Source organism: Chionomys nivalis, chromosome 6, assembly GCF_950005125.1.
Source record: "Chionomys nivalis chromosome 6, mChiNiv1.1, whole genome shotgun sequence".
NCBI lineage: Eukaryota > Metazoa > Chordata > Mammalia > Rodentia > Cricetidae > Chionomys > Chionomys nivalis.
The window spans coordinates 30,764,575-30,784,308 of record NC_080091.1 but is presented as its reverse complement, the minus strand read 5'-3'; the positions used below and the strand labels follow the sequence as shown (position 1 = coordinate 30,784,308).

At 37.8% G+C, this 19,734-nt stretch overlaps 2 protein-coding genes across 3 annotated transcripts in view; one reads left to right on the top strand and one right to left on the bottom strand.

Annotated features, from left to right (window-relative positions):
• Vwc2 (von Willebrand factor C domain containing 2) overlaps positions 1-2,796 on the top strand; it is a 156,532-nt gene extending 153,736 nt beyond the window's left edge. For both annotated transcript variants that reach the window (XM_057772949.1, XM_057772950.1), the window contains exon 4: positions 1,442-2,796. In XM_057772949.1, the coding sequence (XP_057628932.1) occupies positions 1,442-1,593 (152 nt within the window). In that variant the 3' untranslated portion in view covers positions 1,594-2,796. The remainder of the gene's footprint in view (positions 1-1,441) is intronic.
• Positions 2,797-17,423: 14,627 nt separating this feature from the next.
• Zpbp (zona pellucida binding protein) overlaps positions 17,424-19,734 on the bottom strand; it is a 123,643-nt gene continuing 121,332 nt past the window's right edge. The window contains exon 8 of the mRNA XM_057772361.1: positions 17,424-18,717. Coding sequence (XP_057628344.1) covers positions 18,623-18,717 — 95 coding nt within the window. The 3' untranslated portion in view covers positions 17,424-18,622. The remainder of the gene's footprint in view (positions 18,718-19,734) is intronic.

Genomic DNA, 19,734 nt, shown 5'->3' with positions numbered 1-19,734 from the left:
GTTCTCTTCCAAGGTTCATGGCTTCACTAGCCCTAGGTTTCCAGTACTAGGCATGATTTTCCTCTTGTTGAGTGGGCCTTAAGTACTATTAGAGAGCTGTGGGTTACCATCAAGGTATGTCTGCCACTGTTGTACCCTTAGGGTACATGCTAGTCATTGCTGTGGATCACATGTTTCAAGCTGGTTAGGACAGTTGGTTGCTTCCCTTTTGTGGAAAATTGTACGGCACCTTCTGGTTTGCTATTGCCCTTAGTTGTCCCCAAGAGGTGGAAGGTAAGTGCCTATTGGTGAATAGATCCGACCTAAAAGCCTTTTCCCTGAGGCCCAATTAAGTAATCTTTTATAGCAGCATTAGTTTCAACACATACTGGAAATGTTTTTCCTGCTCATCTTTCATACCCTTGAATTTAGACCTAAACTTAAGCACAGAGGGTACACCTTTGTGCTAAGCTTTTACTTGGTTTTACAAGCAAGAATTGCAGTCATTCTTGGTTCTTAATGACTGTGAAAAACATATCCCTGTACAGTACCTGGGGGTGTTGCTCTAACTGTGCTCTCCAGATACGCATTATCATCACCTAGGGACTTACTTCTTTGGCCCCGTAACTTAAAAGAACTCTGTTTATGGGACTTGCAGCCAGCAGTGAGACAGAAACCCTGGTCGTTGTGACACACCTGATGTTTAGACAGAAACCCTGGTCGTTGTGACACACCTGATGTTTAGACAGAAACCCTGGTCGTTGTGACACACCTGATGTTTAGACAGAAACCCTGGTCGTTGTGACACACCTGATGTTGAGACAGAAACCCTGGTCGTTGTGACACACCTGATGTTTAGACAGAAACCCTGGTCGTTGTGACACACCTGATGTTTAGACAGAAACCCTGGTCGTTGTGACACACCTGATGTTGAGACAGAAACCCTGGTCGTTGTGACACACCTGATGTTTAGACAGAAACCCTGGTCGTTGTGACACACCTGATGTTTAGACAGAAACCCTGGTCGTTGTGACACACCTGATGTTTAGACAGAAACCCTGGTCGTTGTGACACACCTGATGTTTTAATGCCTGTGGGATGACTGTTTTCTTGTTTCTCCCTCCTACAACTGCCATGAAGAGTGAGCCTGGTTTTCTGAAGCTTCTTGGGAAATTATTTCACAGCATTAGTTAAATCTAATGAATATAGATGTGACTTCTGAAAAGGCCCCCACCAAATGGAGTAGTCTACCTATGAAAATAGTAATGTTTTGTCCTAAAATTTTAAGTAACTTAAGTGGTTTCACTTCAGAAAAAAAAAAGTGTTCTTTGTGTTTCTAGTTCTGGCTTTTCTAACTGTCCTTCATAAGAGGATAAATGAACCACTCTGCAGTGCTAACTGCCTAATTTATACATTATACATGTATGCACTCAATAGTGTGAAACGTTTTTCTGCATTTCAGGTCCAAACTGCTTTGCAGAAACTGCTGTCATCCCAGCTGGTAGAGAGGTGAAGACCGACGAATGCACCATATGCCACTGCACCTACGAGGAGGGGACCTGGAGAATCGAGCGGCAAGCCATGTGCACAAGACACGAATGCAGGCAAATGTAGACTTCACAATACAAAAACTCTCATGTTTTTCTAGAATATTTTACTAATGTGACATTCTAGATGACTCTGAGAAATATCAATCAAAACCAGAAGACTTTTGATAAGGAGTCAAGGAAAATGGTTGGTACTTTTCCTTTTCTTGGTAACAATTACAGCAAGAGACAGAAATGGATGTATTTCAAAACATCAATAAGAACTTTGGACATAAGTTCCCTCTCTAAATAAATGTGCTATTTTCACAGTAAGTACACTAAAGTTCACTATTCTATATTAAATGTGTTTCTATAATCCCTCTATTAGAGTCTTATATATTAAACAATGCTGTTGTCAACCGTCCTCACTGTGTTAGCCTTCATTCCATCATAGGGGCTGCTGTGGTACCAGGAATCTTTTCCCCTGCACATGAAATAACTGTATGCTGTTAAGGGACTACAGAAAATAATGACTGCTTTATAGAAGAATCCTGTTCAACTGCAATTTAACTAGTGCTGTGTTTCTAAAGCTTGCCCCAGGACACATTCTAATTCACATAAACAGGCTTCCATATTTTAATAACCCATTTCTTTTATCAGTTTGTCCTTAGTTTTTGGAAAATGCAGGTATAAAGATTGCTAGCACATACTTTTTCAGTTCTCATAGTAGTCCATAAACAAACACTTTGGGCATTTCATTTTCATTCACATCACCTATTGTTTTCCTAGGCACAATTTGAATTCATTTCCTGAGGAAGAGGAAGGCTGGGACATCTGTGTTAGTACCCATGAAGCTGCAGCTGTAAAGAATTCTGTGTGTGCATGCGGGGGTTTCCCTAAATTCTCTGGAGAATAGTTAAGGAAAGTCAAATTCATGAACAAGCTTATACCTGAAATACAAACTATGCTATAGGCATCTTACTCTTGTCAGTGTACTGATACTGCTTACTGAGGTAGATGTCTGTCCACAATAACAGACGGAGTGAGATGATAAATCTGTCTTGTATCAAGAGTAGTGCAGATGCAAGTAGAATTCTTTGTCCAATTGTGTTTCAACAAGTGAAAATGAAGACTAAGCACAGTCTTTCCTACAGTCATATATAATCCAAATTGTTTTCATTTGCACATGGACTAATAAAAAAGCTGCTGCTAGGTGTAACTGACCATGCCATGGTGACTGTGGAACAGTTCCCCTTTTATGAACCACATCAACACTTGGTATACTAGTGAGAGAGGCAGTCAGGGTCTTAATATGTGTAAACAAACTAAAGTAACTATTTTCAACCTTTATGTACATTTCCCTACATTTATTTTTTCTAAATTTTAAAATGAAGTACCTATTATACAAAAAAAATTCGTTGAGACAAAAAGGAAATGAGGGCTGTTTTGTTTTTTTCGTGTGTTTTTATCTATAGCATGACAGGAATAAGAAATTACACTATGCTATTTTATAAACCCAATTGGAGACTATAAAATGAATACTTCTAAAAAGACTTACTAAAAAAAAGCACAGTGCATACATGCAAACCCTGCCAGTATAAAATAATTTCAATAGTTTATTGTTGAATAAGTCAATGACAATTGATACATTTCTCATATATTGAAAATCTGAATCATTATAATAAATACAAAAGTTACCAGGGCATTTGCATATGCTTATATTTTCAATCTTACTTTTGAAGAATGTCTTGGGTCAGGTAGATTAGCATGTCCATCAATTTCATGAAAATACTCAGGGGTATTTTAGCTAGTTATCTCAGGTACTTGTTTTCAGCTTGCCAAAATTTAAACCTTAGTATGAAGGACTGTTAGGCACCATCTATCCCTCCATTATTCAGAGGTAGACTTTCTTGAGATAAAGGTCATATAAGGTTAGCATCTTGCCAGCAAACGGCCCTGTCCTCTTGAAATACACTGACTATTGAGGCACATATAACTACATACCAACTTGCCTCTTCTCTCTACATGAGACATGGTGAAGTACAGCTCCAGGGTATGGGGCCCATTCTTCTTATTTCCCTTGGCAATGGGATCCCTAGAGACGGGAAAATGGGTTCTCGAATTATTGCAGTGGAATGAATCATAAATGCTATGAGAATATCAACAAATCTCATTCTTCTGCAGAGGAAGTGAGCACAGTGTTGTCTGGGGAATTACTTTCTTGATGTAAACTACTGGGTCCCACACTGTCGCAGGCACACTTCTGGGAGATGGAGCTCAGGGACTGTGACTGCATTAGAATAACTCACATCATGCATAAGACAGACATGGATGAGGCTCAGCTCTCTGCACTGCATATCCTCAGTAATGAGATTGGTATTGTTATTGAACCAGACACTGCTCCTTTGGCACATCATTTGCACTTTTCACAGCTGTTTCAGATATATACTTTCTTCTTCCCTGTGTGCACAAAAGTCTGCTGAAGTTTTCAACAGTGAAACAGAAGCTAGATAACTTTAACTGCATAATAACTCTGGGATAGTATGAATTAAAGTTATTTGATTGCACAAGCCTCACAATTCTAATACACTTATTTTTTAAATGCCACAAATCTGTAAAAGTCTAATATGCTCGCCCTATAAGAACATCATACTTACTAGGGATTTAATCTAGTTTAAAAGGCAGTTGTGTTTGCAAATTAATTACATGATCTTATTTCCAAAATTCCAACCTATGTTTAGATATGAAAATATGAGCTGCTCATATGAGGTACAGAGTAGCTCCAAAAATCATAAAATATGACTTTTAAGCAGTTTACAAAGAGAAGTTGTAAACATTGGATTCACCTAATGTTTTAGTTTATGAATGGATCTTGTTTTCATTTGGTTGTTTTGAGGACCCTAATTGCACAGAGCAGCCAATCCCTCTCAGAATAAGCTGTCTTTCAAGTTAGCCTGGGCTATGGGAGGACACAGTCCTCTGCTAGCAGTGGCTACTGGACACCTAGACCTTTCTCTAAACTCTTTGAAGACTTTTAGTTCTTTTTTCAATACTGAAAGGCCTCGGATTTGGGTTTAAGGGGACATTTAGATGGATTGTTGTGAGCAAAGAATTTATTAGGGAAGTTATTAATGCTGTGGACAGACAGACAGCTGGGAACAGCATGAAAGGACCTCTGAGGAAAGTTCAGTCCCCAGCACCAGAGACAGACAACATAGCAGGGGTTCTGGAGAAATGAAATCAGAATCCAAGCAGCAGAAATGAGGGTCTCAGTTTTTCTGGAGGGAGGCGGTATACATAAGAGCACAAATCTCCAGCCAGGCTCTGATTCCTGTGCTGGAGGCAGGGGGATGGATAGGAAATGGAATCTGTGACCATTCGATGTAAACTCGGTCCCCACATGACAGATCCTGAAACTGAAGTCTCTCAGACAGTGTCTCAGTTGAGGACCTGCAGGAGTTTGCGAGAGAGGAAGGCTGCTGCAGGCACTGTTGTTGGGGGCAACAGCTGATTATAACGCTGCATTCCTACAGTGTGGTAGAGTAGTATTCACTCTTCAATGGCCAGCCCAACTATCATGACCTTTGAGGAGGATTCTGTAGTAATTAAGGGAATACCTAATTCTCCACATTCTAAGTCTCTACCACAGCACTAATTTGATGCCATTTTAGCACTTTCAAAATTGCATCATAAGCCAAGGACGGAAGTGGCTAAGTGGAAGTGGGCTTGCCTAGAATGCACAAGGACCTCGGTTTTGCTATAATTATATCAATTAGTAGCTGGGATGTTCCTCAATGTGAGGAGTTACCTCACATGCAGAAAGCTCCAGTTCAATCTATTGTAGTGTTCAAAAAGAAGTTTGTATCATAGCCAGCAGTTAATGTGCTTTTCCTTCTAATTTCTATACCTTTAATTCACACTATGAGGCCTTCACTTCCTCAAGCATCACCCACCAAATGTTAAGTTCCATTTACTGAATCACATACAGCCCACTACACCTGTGTATCAAGCAGTGGCAGGAAGCTCCATTGTCATTTGTCCTGTTGCATTTCATTTCAGACTTCTAACATTTCACACACCCAGGATGCAGACCACAACCTCCCCCAGATCAAACCCCTCACGGCTGTAATGGTTGAGAATGGATGAGACAATCAATGGCCAGTTCTGATAAAAGGACAAACCACTTTGACGAAAAGTTCTCACCCTGAAGAAAGCTTCTAATGAAAATATAATGATGCTTATAATAAATGCAATCAAGTTTACAGCTTTGGTATTTCCTTGTATTATACCATTTTTAAATAAAAATTTCAAATCCTAGAGTTTATTTTAGGATTTTGAGTATTTCTGTATATCTCATGTTTCTGGGCAATATGACTGAGCACTGCAGCTGGCGTCTATGGACCTGATACTGAATCAGTGAACTGAGCTGCACACATAGCATCAGAGTAGCTCCAAGACTGCTGCAATTGTTTAAAAGGGATGGCTGTTGATATTTCTCCAGGTGTCAAACTTCACTCTCATTTGTAAGGCATTCACTGCTTTTGTTTATCACAAAAAAGCATGTAGAAAAAAACTAATTTTAAATGCCTATGTTAGCTGAATAATTCCATGGACTTCTAAGTGATACTGACAATCAGGGCAAGAATTTTCACTCCAATATTCAGTAACATGAAAATGTAAATTAAGGTGTGCTCTATTGGCAGTTTACAATGCATGAAATGCATACCTGTGATTCTCTAACAAGGACATAAGACCTATAATACAGACACAGTGATATCAAATCGATGAATACACCTGAAGTCATCTATTAAATTATTATTGCAGCCTATTAACAAAAAATAATTCTAAATATCTCCCACTCTAGTTAGAATTCAATATGTTTAAGAAGTAGAAACATTTCTCAATTTTATTTAATATTTAAAAATATTTTATTTGCTCATTAAAATTTACTATTTTTCTTAAGTTTCTGGAATTACACTTCACTTGTTTCTATATACATTTATGAAAAATGTTCATTTCCTTATTCTCTTTATTGTTTTCCGTTCTAGACTAAATGCAATTTTATTTTATTTTTATTTGTCTATGGGGTTATTTAATTATTTAAAATCACAATATCATAAAAGTGGCCAGCACTGTCCCCAGTCAGGACATTCAAAACACCTGAAGAGTCAACCTAGAGAATGGCTGGGCAGAATTCACGAGTGCTTTCTACTAGAGCCTGTGACACAAAGCCTTGTTATCATATCTAGACAGATGCCCTCCTGAAATGAGACACAATCTCCAAAGTGTTCTTTTGCCTACTCCCATGAAGCACAGGGAATGAAGAGCACCATGCTCTCCTGATTCAACTGTGAAGTTCTGACATTTGTCAGTCGCCCCACACAATGGTGTTCATAGCCTCCCTTTTCTGTTTGTCACATATTTTAATTTCTAATCAAACTATCTAAATTTCTTGTTAAAATGGGTTTTCAAACATTAGTAGATCCTTATGGTTTTGTTAATAACTTTGTATTGAGCTTATAAAATATGACCAGATATGATAACCCTTTATGCGATGGTGACTTACCTGCTGTGGTAAGATACCTGACATAAACAATGTAGAGGATGGAGGATTTGCTATAGTTTACGGCTTCAGATGTTTCTCTCATGGTTGCTTCGTTCCATGTGGCTCATCAGTACATTATGATGGTCAAAGGTGGTTGGGAGAGAAGGTTGTCACCCAGCAGAAAACAAAGAAAAGAAGTGACTAGAAACGAGGTGTAATGGCCACAAGCATGCCCCCAGGAACCTATTTCTTCCTTCAAGCATCTCAAAGTTTCCATTGGTTTCCAAAATACTCCTATGAAGCCTTTGACACATGAGCTTGTGTCACGAAGTAGTCAATACATGAGCCTGTGAGGGACACTTCATATTCAAATATTAATGAATCCATATTAGCATTTTACAGCTAATGAAGAAAAGTATCACTTATTAGATGGAAACCTGTGGCAAATACTACATTTTCAAACTTTAAATTCTAGCATCTGCTATCACCAGTTCTGCTGTGAGAAAACATCACACTGCAGGTGCACTGTTCACATTTCAGTGGTACCACTGAGGTCAAATCTATTTGGTTGCAAAGCCCATAAAACCCACTTTCCTCATGAGACATGGTCAAGGAAGGAAGGGAGAGTGCAACCTCCATCCAGCTTCCCCCTAGGGGAGCAGTTGTTAGCCTTAGTCAATCTTTCATCTCATTCCACAGGCAAAGAGTGCACTTTGTCTTCTGAACCCAGTTCAGGCCAGGTGGGTATGCAGTGTATAATATTTGGTTCCATAGACCACTTACTCCAGAATACTCCCCAGAGGCCTTAAATCAATAAAAATAAGTGATCATAGCATATGTCATTCTTAACTCTTACATTCAGGTCAGTATGTTACATCAGTATCATTTAAAGACAATGTTTTAGCTACCTTTTTATATACAATAGGCAGTGGTAAAATTGGGAAATTAACATTATATAGTAGAAATGGCTTATGAAAATTAAGTGCCTATCTAATGTCTTACTTCATTTTCATCCAACCCTATGAAACTTTAGATTAATATAAACTCATTACAAAGCAGCCTGTTTATGCTACACATTGACAGGTTTATAACTTTAAGTCTGTTAGTCATCAAACAAAAACAACAAAGATTCTTTCCAATCAAAATGATGATAGTGAATTTGGAGGTAACTTGACTGGGATGGACCCTCCAATACCATGGTCCATGAACATCAGTCAAGCCAACACATCTTTTCTATTTTGGCCCAGGAATGCAATCCCACTTTAAAATAAGTATGGTTTCAATAAAAGTGGTTGAGATAAAAATACTATTTTTAATGTATATTTTTATAGGCTATACATTAATTATAGCCAACATTAAAAATTCACACATATGTGTATATAACCCTTAAATCAGAAACAGAAATGGATTTCTATTTAAGCCAAGACTGAATGTCTTTAAAATATACATAGTGGGCTTTTTTGTATACCAAAGAATACAACTACAATTGAAAGGACAAATCACATCATAAAGAGGAAAAAGCAAAACAAGTGGTTACCTTGGGGAATGGAGATGTTAAAATTTAGAGCAGCACAGATAATAAGAGGTGTGCTGAAAACCACAAGATTCATGCAAGAATCATTTGTGAAATTCAAACATGTTAATACATAATGAGCCCCTTTGAGAAACAAACACCAGCCTGTTTGGTGGGATGGGGTCAGGATTCAGTGAACAGACTAGACTTAGAAGGTATCATGAGACTTTCTTATCCTTGGCCTTGGTTTTACTGCACATTTACAGAGTCAGGACCTCCAGAAACAAGGCTAGGTCACTGCTAAAGTGTTTAGACATGAAGATTCTCACTGTTTTTCATCTCTGTGATGGTGTTCGAGTCTAGTCTATCACTCAGCTTACCAAGTGCATATTACCTACCTCTTTGCAACTCAATGTGCATCTGCGAAATGGGACGAGAGCACCGGCTCCTGACAAGATGAGGCAAATGGGTATTTTAACATAGAACGAGATAGATACCATCTGTAAAGCACAAATTATACACAAGCATTCATTAGCTATGTAAGTGAAAACTATGAAGAGACTGAGATTTAAATTCAGTAAAAGTGAATATGATTTAGATAATATCCTTGTTTTTAATCCATTCATGTATTATGTCTGCCTGGAAAATGTTTTTGGATTACCATAACTTTACATGGAACTAAATTTATACCATCAGGCCAACTTTGTACATGTTGTTAGATGAGTACATTATGTCATAAACTGACTTACAAAATAAAATATTCATGAAACTGCATTTTGCACTTCCAGGTAGAGTCACTTTTAAAATGTTTGTCAGTCTGTTAAAACACTTTAAGGGAGGTCAATAAAAAGTACCATTAAAATACTCCAAATGCCTCCAATATCATTACTGTATATAAAATATTTAAACACACTCCTCAATATTGCCTCAGCTATACAGCATACTTTCACTTAGTATTTAAATAAAATTGGACAAGGATTTACAGTGAAGTATATCTACAAAATAAACATGTCTGATGATATTGACTGTGATGAAGTGTTTTTACTTTGTCATTTCTAAAAGTAAACGCAGTGAACATTAAACTGTATATCCAGATGTGTGCACTAACAATAAGTAGATCTCTATACCTCACATGATTTTATTTAATCATATCTATACTGGCTTTTTGACAACATATGTTAAACACTTTTAAATCATAAAAGAGAAGAGCCTGCTGTAATGGTGCTGTCTGTAATTCTAGTACTCCAGAAGTTGGAAGGAGGATCAAGGTCAACCTTGGCTACCTAGGGAATTTGAGGCCAGTCTGGACTACAAGCGACTTGATCTCAAATATACATCTATAAAATGGTGTGTGTATGTGTGTGTGTGTGTGTGTGTGTGTGTGTGTGTACACTATTCTTTATCAAGACGGAGAACTTCACATACCTTGGAAGATTAAGTAATTTAGAGTAACCATCCTGCAACCAGAAAATCTGTAAGGAATCGACACTTCTTGAAGTAACTGGAAAATTCAAAGCATAGAGAAACAGTTATGAGACCAAGAGACCAGAATGGGAAGTCTGATGTTCTCTGCATTTTTGCCCTAAGTATGCTTCATGGTTACAGTTATTCACAATATTTTGATATTGCATGAGATAAAAGTTTCAAAGTGTGGTCAAGGTGAGTCTTCAATGATCTTCTCACATTTCAATCTGTGGTCCCACTGAAGCTCAAACAACCCTCCCCTGAACTGCAGCTTACCTCTTAATCACTGGGTTACCAATGGAAATATAATTATATAATGTGGGTTTACAGTGGCCCCAAGGTTGTTGGGGTCTTGGACTCTTTTCTTTAGGAGCCAGCATCTTCTCTTATCTGAACTTGACGTCATACATATTTGAAGCATAACCTCTCACTTGTCATCAAAGCTGAAAGGCTACACAGGGTTATGAATCAGTTTGCACAAAGGGGCAGACACAAAGAGCAATGGTAAGAGAGGCATGGGATCTCCTTAGGACAATCAGACATGGAATACAAAACAGACGTGTTGCATTCAAAGACTAAAGGACAGTACTGGAAGTTTCAGCAGCAGATTAGAAGCATAAATCACCTAGGAAAATCTAAAATAATCAGGAAGAATTTTGAAAAATGACTGAAATTAACTATTTCCCTGAGAGAGTTTGGCAGCATATTATTGAGAGCTTAAGAGAATGGTGAATCTGAGGACAAGCCAAAGGCAGAGCCGCCCAGGCAAGGTATGAGTGTCATGCCTATGGTGAATACAGGAAGCAGAAAAGCAGGGCAGGGGCAGACTAATGCCTGACAGACAATAATCTACTGAAGAATTACCAAGTAGCAGCCTTGCAATGAACCAGAAAAAAATAACTTGAAAATGATAAAGAGGGGTGCAATCAAAGTATGAAGAGAATAAGAGAGGGTGTGATCAAAATTATATACACATGTGAAATTGTCAAAGAATAAAATATGTTTAAGTATTTGCATACTGGAGAGGAAAGGAACATGAACACGTTTAAAATTTTAGGTGGGAAGAAAGTTTACTTAACTATTAAGAGCATTCACACCATTAAAGAGAAACACTGGTCACTAGAAAGATTTTCTTTTAAAAAAGATGTCCTGAAGGCAAGACTTCCCCCTAAACACACACACACACACACACACGATTACCACTTATGAAAATTCAAATTCACTTGAAAAGGGGGAATCTACTCTAAGAAGGCCACTAGTTTCCTTGCTCCACAGTGGCCACTTATGGAAGTGTTTCCCCAGACTCGGCCTCAAAATGACACCAAGCCAGATACAAATGTGGTTCAAGAAGGCTAGGCTACACCTCAGTTTGGCAAGCTAACATGGCAGCATCACCCATATGAAACCAATTTCAGGCATCAAAGATGTAAAAATAAAGGTTTAAGAAAGCTGCAGAGGTAGGCAATATATGGTCAACAAATTCCCAGCAAGGAAGCCCCAAGGAGGGCACATGAACCTGAAAGAGTGAAGCCTAATTTTGCAGTGGAGTCCCCAGCATGCTAGAGACGCCAGGACTGTAGAGATGCCAGGACTGTGAGGTATCTACCAAGACTAGCTGTAGGCTCAGAGTGACTTGTTCAAGACAGTATGTGTACTGTAGTCATCAGAGGCAGGGCTGCCTGAGACAGTGGAACCCGATGTGTCCATCATAAGACTCAGATGGCAAATCTAGAGCTACAGAGTTTGGTGTCTTCCCTGACGGTTTTTGGTCTTGCTTTGGTCGGAACTTTCCTTGATACTGCCCCATTACTCCACTTTGAAATAAAAATATTTACTGTGTGTACCGCTGTATGTTAGAAGTCTGCAACTTGATTTATGATTTTACAGTTCATAGCTAAGAGACTTTCCCGAGTCTGAGAAGATACTACAGACTTCTGAAAAGTGTTTGAATCATTAAAATCAGAGGGATCTTTTAGAGATGGACTAAATGTATTTATTTTGAATTATGTGATAAGGATGACTTTAGTGGTTAAAGAAAAAAATGTTACAATTTAAAGTGGTGGGTTGGGTGTCAAGCTGGCAAGGGGTGGAGTTATCATCGTTAATATTCAATGTCCACTGGATTGGATTTAGAATCGCCATGGAATGTTTCCATGAGTTTTCTTTGAGGGTCTTTCAAGAAAGGTTTAAATGGGGGAGGGAAAGACTCGTCTTGAATGAGATTGGTACCGTCTCATGGAGGTCCTGGACTGAATGAAAAGGAGAAAATGAACTGTTCACCATCATTTCATCCTCTTTGCTTTCTGCCTACAGAAGCAATGTAACTCAGCTGCCTCAGTGCTGACACCAGATTTCCCCCACCAGGAAAATGCAGCCTCAAAAAGACCCTTTCTTAAGCTCCTTTTATCAAAATCAAGTGTTCTGTCACAACACTGAGAAAAATAACTAATACGGGATGTTACAGACAAAACATTCCTTTCAAACTCCTTCTGATCTTAGACAATGATCCATGTGAACTATAGCCTACTGTGAAATTATATATTGTCGGTTGAACATAAATATTCATTCCGTGCTACATTAAAATGTAGTAGCCACAGTCAATGTAGACTGTATTTGCCAGGCATGTGGAAACACTTCTGAAATGACTGAATTAACCACATGCTCAAGTTTTGGAACAGTTCGAACATTCTACATGCTATTTGAAACATGTCTGCAGTGTGAGGAGACATCAAACAACAAAGTGAGGAGATGTTATGTCTAAGGTTTCAAGGAAGTTTTCTAGAGAAACTGGCAAAGGGGTTCACTGCTATCAAGAGGGGCATGTGGATGGTAGAGAAAATGGACACCAATTATAAAGATTCACAGGAACTGAGCTGTAATAAGATACTAACAAAAAAAATCACTACACGCAAAACTTGACATCTTCCTGAAGACCAATATGTCTACTACACCATCAACAAGCACCAATGTCTTCAGCCTTGTTCAGAGAGAAACTAATTAGTGTTACTATAGCACTCCAATTGCCTGACTGCTAGCTTTATTTTGGTGAAGTATGCTAAAATATACACATTCATGGAATCAACTAAATATATTAATTCCTAGCTTCCTTAACAGTGTCAGTTGGTTAGTGACACTACTCAAAATAATGCAAAAGCCTTACAGAGAGTATTCAGTTTATTCTCTTATTGAGATGGAAGGCAAATCAAGTGCCTGGCCGGGCGATGGTGGTGCACGCCTTTAATCCCAGCACTCGGGAGGCAGAGGCAGGAGGATCTCTGTGAGTTCGAGACCAGCCTGGTCTACAGAGCTAGTTCCAGGACAGGCTCCAAAGCCACAGAGAAACCCTGTCTCGAAAAACCAAAAAAAAAAAAAAAAAAAAAAAAAAAAAATCAAGTGCCTGGAGACCCAACACACCAGCAGCTGAAGGACATAAGCTATGCTGGAGATGAAGGCAGAGACAGGCCCTTAAAGTGATGGAGGTCAGGATCCACCATCTACGAGAGAGGAGTCAAGGCTCTGGGAATGTGCAGCAGTATTAAGTCGCCACTGACACTAGGCTTTATTACTTACCTGCTGTGTAAAATTCCAGGCATGTCATTAAATTATTTTGGCTTTTTCAGATCCTATGAAATCAAAATGGTGATTTAAAAAGATAGGCAAATTAAATAAGCACTCAGTAAACAATACAATAATCCACAGTAGAAGCATTATTATGGGGAGATATCAACCTCACTAATACTCAGAAATAAAAACCTGAAGAACTGGTTTCATCTATCAAATTAAACAATCTTAAGAATGGCATCAGATTACTTCTTCTTTTGTGTTCTTATGGAATTCTTGAGTGTGTAAATGAGTATGTCTCTGCTATATATGTTTCATGTTCCTTTTCTTGGGCCCTTTTTCTTCTTTCTTCTGTTCATTTCTTTTGTCCTATTCTGTTGTGTTTGTTTTTATGAGAGCATTATATTATATTATTATCTCTTATATGCCCATTTTTTTAATGCAAGACAGAAACATGGTAGACCTTAGTGACAGGGGAAGTGACAAGGAACTGTGAGGAGAAGTGAGGGAACTATAATCAGAATATATTGTATTTAAAAATCTATTTTCAATAAAAATTTAAAAACATAAAAAAGAGGCTACTAAACCGGGCGGTGGTGGCGCACGCCTTTAATCCCAGCACTCGGGAGGCAGAGGCAGGCGGATCTCTGTGAGTTCGAGGCCAGCCTGGTCTACAAGAGCTAGTTCCAAGACGGGAACCAAAAAGCTACGAAGAAACCCTGTCTCGAAATAAATAAATAAATAAATAAGAGGCTACTAAAGTATCTTTAGATACACCATTATGAACCAACAGCTAATTGACAGTTTCCTTTGAAACTGCACATGAAATAAATTTTGGAAGGAAAATGTTCTATTTCCTACATATATAAATAAAAGCAAAGTTCAATATATTTATGAAAACTCAAATCAGTTTCAACATAGCAAAATAGGCATATTTTGCTTATGCTCATTGATTTATTTAATTTTTTTATGCTATGGAATAATTATTTTTTATAAAAGTATGAGAAAGAACTGTAGGGTAAAAACAGGGAGCAAATAATAAATAGGTAGGTAGGTAGATAATAGATAGGTGGATAGGTAAGAAAAATGTAAAAAGAAGAAAAAGAGAAAAGCTGACACAACATTCTGAAGCAAGATACCCTAAAGCTACCCCCGAGTTTCTTTTCCATTGGCCATGTACTATGGAGCATGCAGCCTACCCTTAAGAGTAGTTTGTTTCCCCAGTGAAACTACTTGGGAGAAAACTTAATTTTCATTTGCAAGTGGTTATCAACTGGAGATAGCTATTGGGCAAGGGATGAGGGCATGTGTCCACTTCTCCTTTCAGCTCTAGGACCCCATCGGGTGCAGACCTGTGCAAGCCCTGTGCATGCTGTTACAGTCTCTGTGAGTTCAACAATCTATCCTGTTGTGTTGAGAAAACTTGCTTCCTTGGTGTTCACCCTCCCTCTGGCTCTTAAATTTTGTAGTTTCTATTTTTAAAAAAATGGCATATCAGAGAGAATGCAATGAAATATTTATTTTTTTCTGTGAGTCACTCTAATTGGGGAATTATCCAGATGATTAGAAATAGCTAAGCCTATCAGTTCTGAATATTTGATACAAAGAACATTAAAAATCCTAGAGCAGGCCTAGAAAGAAGGCAACTATAATGACACATACCACTGAAAATCTAGAAGCAACAGAAATATCTCACAAACAGAATGCTTAACCATTTCATATTTTTGCTGAAATAAGTAAAATACTACAGCCATCAATTCTATATGAATTTAGTAAATCAAATAGCTTGGAAAAACACATAATATTAAGAGAAATGTCCCATGAACTTGAATATGGAAAATTTACAAAAAAGCTAAGACATTACTGATGGCTGAGTTCTAAAATGCTTTGTTAATTAACTTCCTCTTCTGGTGTTCTTTTTACAACACCCTTGTAGTTAGTGCTTTATCAACGAGGACTGTTTATCTCTAATCAAAAACCTAACTTGCTTATATACAATGAATTTCCTATGTCATAGAACTGTGAAGTGCAGGGCAGGCTGGAGTCCTCAATTAACAAAGGCAATGATTCGGTGACATCGTTGGAGTCCCAGTTCTTTTGGTAGCTCTACTCTATCGTCAGTATAAGGTTCCTTCTACTCCTATAGCTGGTTCACCTCATGGTATCTAAGAAAGTCTGCATCTAGCTTCTAGAAAGATCATGCACTGTGTAGGCAAAGCTGCTGCCCTGCCAGGAAGAGGATGAAAGAAACTGGTGCTGGAGAGATAATAACAACATCTTCTCTCATGCTTACTCCTGCAGTTTTTCAAAGTAAGTTTATTATTGCTTCCAACATTTGGAAAGTAATTCATACCAGTGAAGAAATTTGGGGAAACAGAAGGCTTAAAAAGCTCATGCATAATCTTATTACATGAGATAATCATGAGATAAACATTTTAGTGCATTTGTTTTAAAGCTCAAAATACAAATAATAATAATAATGTCACCCAAATACATTCAAATATATAATTAATCTAAATTAATTCATTCAGTTTGAAAATGTGACAGTCAATTTAATGGTTTGGTGACAGTCTGTCAGGTGAAAGGAAAATAGTTTATTATTCTTTCTTGTAGGGCTTTTGTGCTAATTTTATTACTATATAAGCTGTGACCCTTTATACCACCGGACATACTATTTCACCTATCTCTGATTTACTTGTTAGAATCTTCAGAAACTGAGATTACCAAACCAAACCCAGGGATCTTTATTTCTACATTGCCAAATAAATATATATTACATATTTGATACAAATATAATGAATACATAACAGGAATAATTATTTCCCCTTAAAAGATGTTAAAACATCGTTAGGTGTTGCTAAGATCATCTGATCATATACTTGAAAAGTTATTATACAGGAAGCAATTATCTTAATGGAAACAGAACTACTTGAAACTGCTTTATGACCATGCCCTTTAAAAACAGCTTGCAGTTTTTAGTGCACATTGCCGTCATTTTAAACTGTCAACACTGCACAGCTTATCTGACATTATAACAGAAGTAACTTGTCTCATAGCTTCTGACATATTTTTATTCAGTGGCCTTTAATTTGTATAAAAAACCTAACTGTATCCTAAGAAGTGAGCTATGAAGCAAGGGATATGCTAGTGTAGCTGAATGTTGACTACAAACACACAAGGATTAAAACAACTGTGATGTTATATAGCAAAAATAGATAATTTCACTATGTGAAACAGGAAAAAGCAGTCATGAATGTCTCCCTTTCTCCTCCTAGTTTGTCCCCTGCTTCTTTCAAAAGATAGCTGTCTTGACCTAACCTTTTTAATTCTGCCTTGTTCCAACCTAACATTGGCACAGCTTTGTTGTAAAGTCTGCCTGGATAAACTAGAAACTTAACTGACCAGCCTTTCATTGTCTACTCCTACCCCAGATTATCTGTGCCCCAGGATGGCACTTCTCTCTGGACTTTAACCATCATCACTGCAGTTCTAGCTTTGTTTTCCAGACTGACAACTTCAAGAACATCTTCAATCCATCCCAATAAATACTTAAGAGACTGGGATGACTTCAGAAAGTTTTAGCAGAGGAAACCTGGGTTTTAGAAGTAACAGAATGTATGAGCTAATTAACTACTTAGAGAAATACAATTATTTCACCCAAACAATGTAATGCTCAGTATGTTACCTGCTGTAAGAAAGAAAGCATCTGAAAAATCTCTACAAGCTAGAAAGAAGCAAACATTTTATGATGATGAAAACCCAGAGACAGAACATAACTACCATCAGGGCTAACCACGAATAACCACAGGTCATTCACCTTCCATGATTTCCATGAGAATTCTGAGGCTGTGCTTGTCCACAGGAGGATAAGACAGGGTATTTTCTAGCTAGCTTGGTTTCTACAAGTCAACTGTGTAGCTTTTTTTTTTCTAGTAAAAAAAAAAAAAAAACTTCTATTAGTCAACCTATCACTCAAGGATATTGAGATCCAACTGTTACTCTTTCCATCCTTGAATCACTCATGTTTTAGGACAGGGAAATGTCAAGAGCAAAGCAGGCAATGCCTCACAGAGAAGACACAGGAAACATGAACCAGGTGATCACTAAGGACTTCAGAAAAGGACTTCAAAGTTAGGTGTGAATTTTCCTCTATTTAAGTAATTACAAATCAGCAACTCCTCATATTCAAAATGTGTATCCCAATGTAAAATAAGGTATTGGTGGTAGCAGCTGTGACTTCTGGCACATAGTACACATTTTAATGGTGCAGCAAATGAAGCTTGTGATGATTGTTAATTCTTTGCTCTGGAAGTACTGTAAGGAAGACAAACTGCTTTGGTCTACTGAGAAAATTCAGTGGTTACTCCATTCTAAAATGTGAAGGAGGTAATGTAAGACACTTTTTGAGACAGGATGTCATACAGTCCAGGCTGTCCTTGGACTTTGAACTCCTGACTTTCCGTCTCTGCCTGCCAAGTACTAAGATTCCAGGCCTGTACTGCCATGTCTAGCTTGAGAGTAATTGTTAGTTTAAGACAACACATTGACCTATACATACTAAAACCTGCAGTTTCCCATGATCAGGTCTTATGTAACAAAGTACAATGATGAGACCCAGGACATATTTTTGAAACTGGCTCTAAGCTGTCACAGGCTGAGCTCAAATAGTTAAAATTCTGTAAGATTAAATTAAAGCTCTTATAACAGAATATGATGGCATGAATCTAGGTGATACATAGCAAAGATAAAATGGGACACCTTTTAAATTCCTGGAAAAAGTCATTAACATCACATTCAAATACAGAACATTCAAAACAGTTTTTAAAACGCAGTGACACAGGAGCCATCTGGTGTCAAACGCAGCTCTAGTGTTAGCCAAGGAAGATGATACATACAGTACTGGATTGAAAGAGGACACCATAGCTTTGTAAATTCTGATTATTTAATTTTGGCAAATAGTGATTTATTATAATTTAGCACTTCGAAAATATACTTTTGTATTTAATAAACCACTGGGTCACACGAGGCAGTGGCCTATATGCATGCCTTCGCTCCATACACCAGGCTGCTGTTGCATTGAAGGCAATGAGTTCCATCCCGGGGATTGTAGGATCCAGGGCTGCAAATCACTGTGAATAAAACATAAAGTAATGAGTAACAATCCCCATGGTGCCACATAAGTTAACTTAATGCCATGATAAGTTGTCACACAACTTCTCTTAATTTTGGTTTTTGTTTGTGTTTTGGTTTGGTTTGGTCTGGTTTGTTTTTTCAAGACAGTGTATAACAGCCCTGACTGTCCTGGAACTCGCTTTGTATACCAGGCTGGCTCAAACTCACAGAGATCTGCCTGCCTCTGCCTTACAAGTGCTGGGATAAAAGGTATGTGCCACTGTAGCCAGGCTGTCATTGTTTTAAGACAATCATATCATCAAGGTTGTCCTTGAACTCTCGATCTTCCCAGAGTATTGGGATTATAGGCATACACCATCATGTCTGACTAATGTTCTTTATTTTTAATTGAGGTAAAATATGTAGGATGGAATTTACTACCTTACCCATTTTAAGTATTCCCTTTAGTAGTGTTAAGTATACTTGTATGTACACCAATCTCCAGAACATTTTCATATTAGAAAACTGCACGACTATGCCAACTGAGCAACTCTCTAGCATTTTTCCCAGCTCCTAGAAATCATCATAGTTCCTGCTACTCTGAATATGACTACTCAACATTCCTCATATATGTAAAACATGTAGCATTGTGAATCTTAGATCAACACTATCACCTAAAAAATTTTAGTGATCATAAACTGTGGAGTTTAAAGCCTGACTGTATGATCATAAAAGTTAGCACCATACATAAAAGTAACTGCTTATAGGATAGTCCATAATAACTAGTGTGTGTACAAAGGGCCAAGAGCTGCAAGAGGACTGGAGCTTATTTCTAATCTTCTCATTTCAAGTTCTATTTGTATCACTTGATAAAAGTGTGTTTGAGGGGAAATTCTTAACTTAGCTCAGTTTGATCATCCCTCATCTGAAGACAATGTTATCACAAATACTGTCGCAGTTGTCCCTACACAACAGAGAGTAAAAAGTGCAGAAAGAAACCAAGTTCAAATATCACTGATGACGCAGATAAGTCT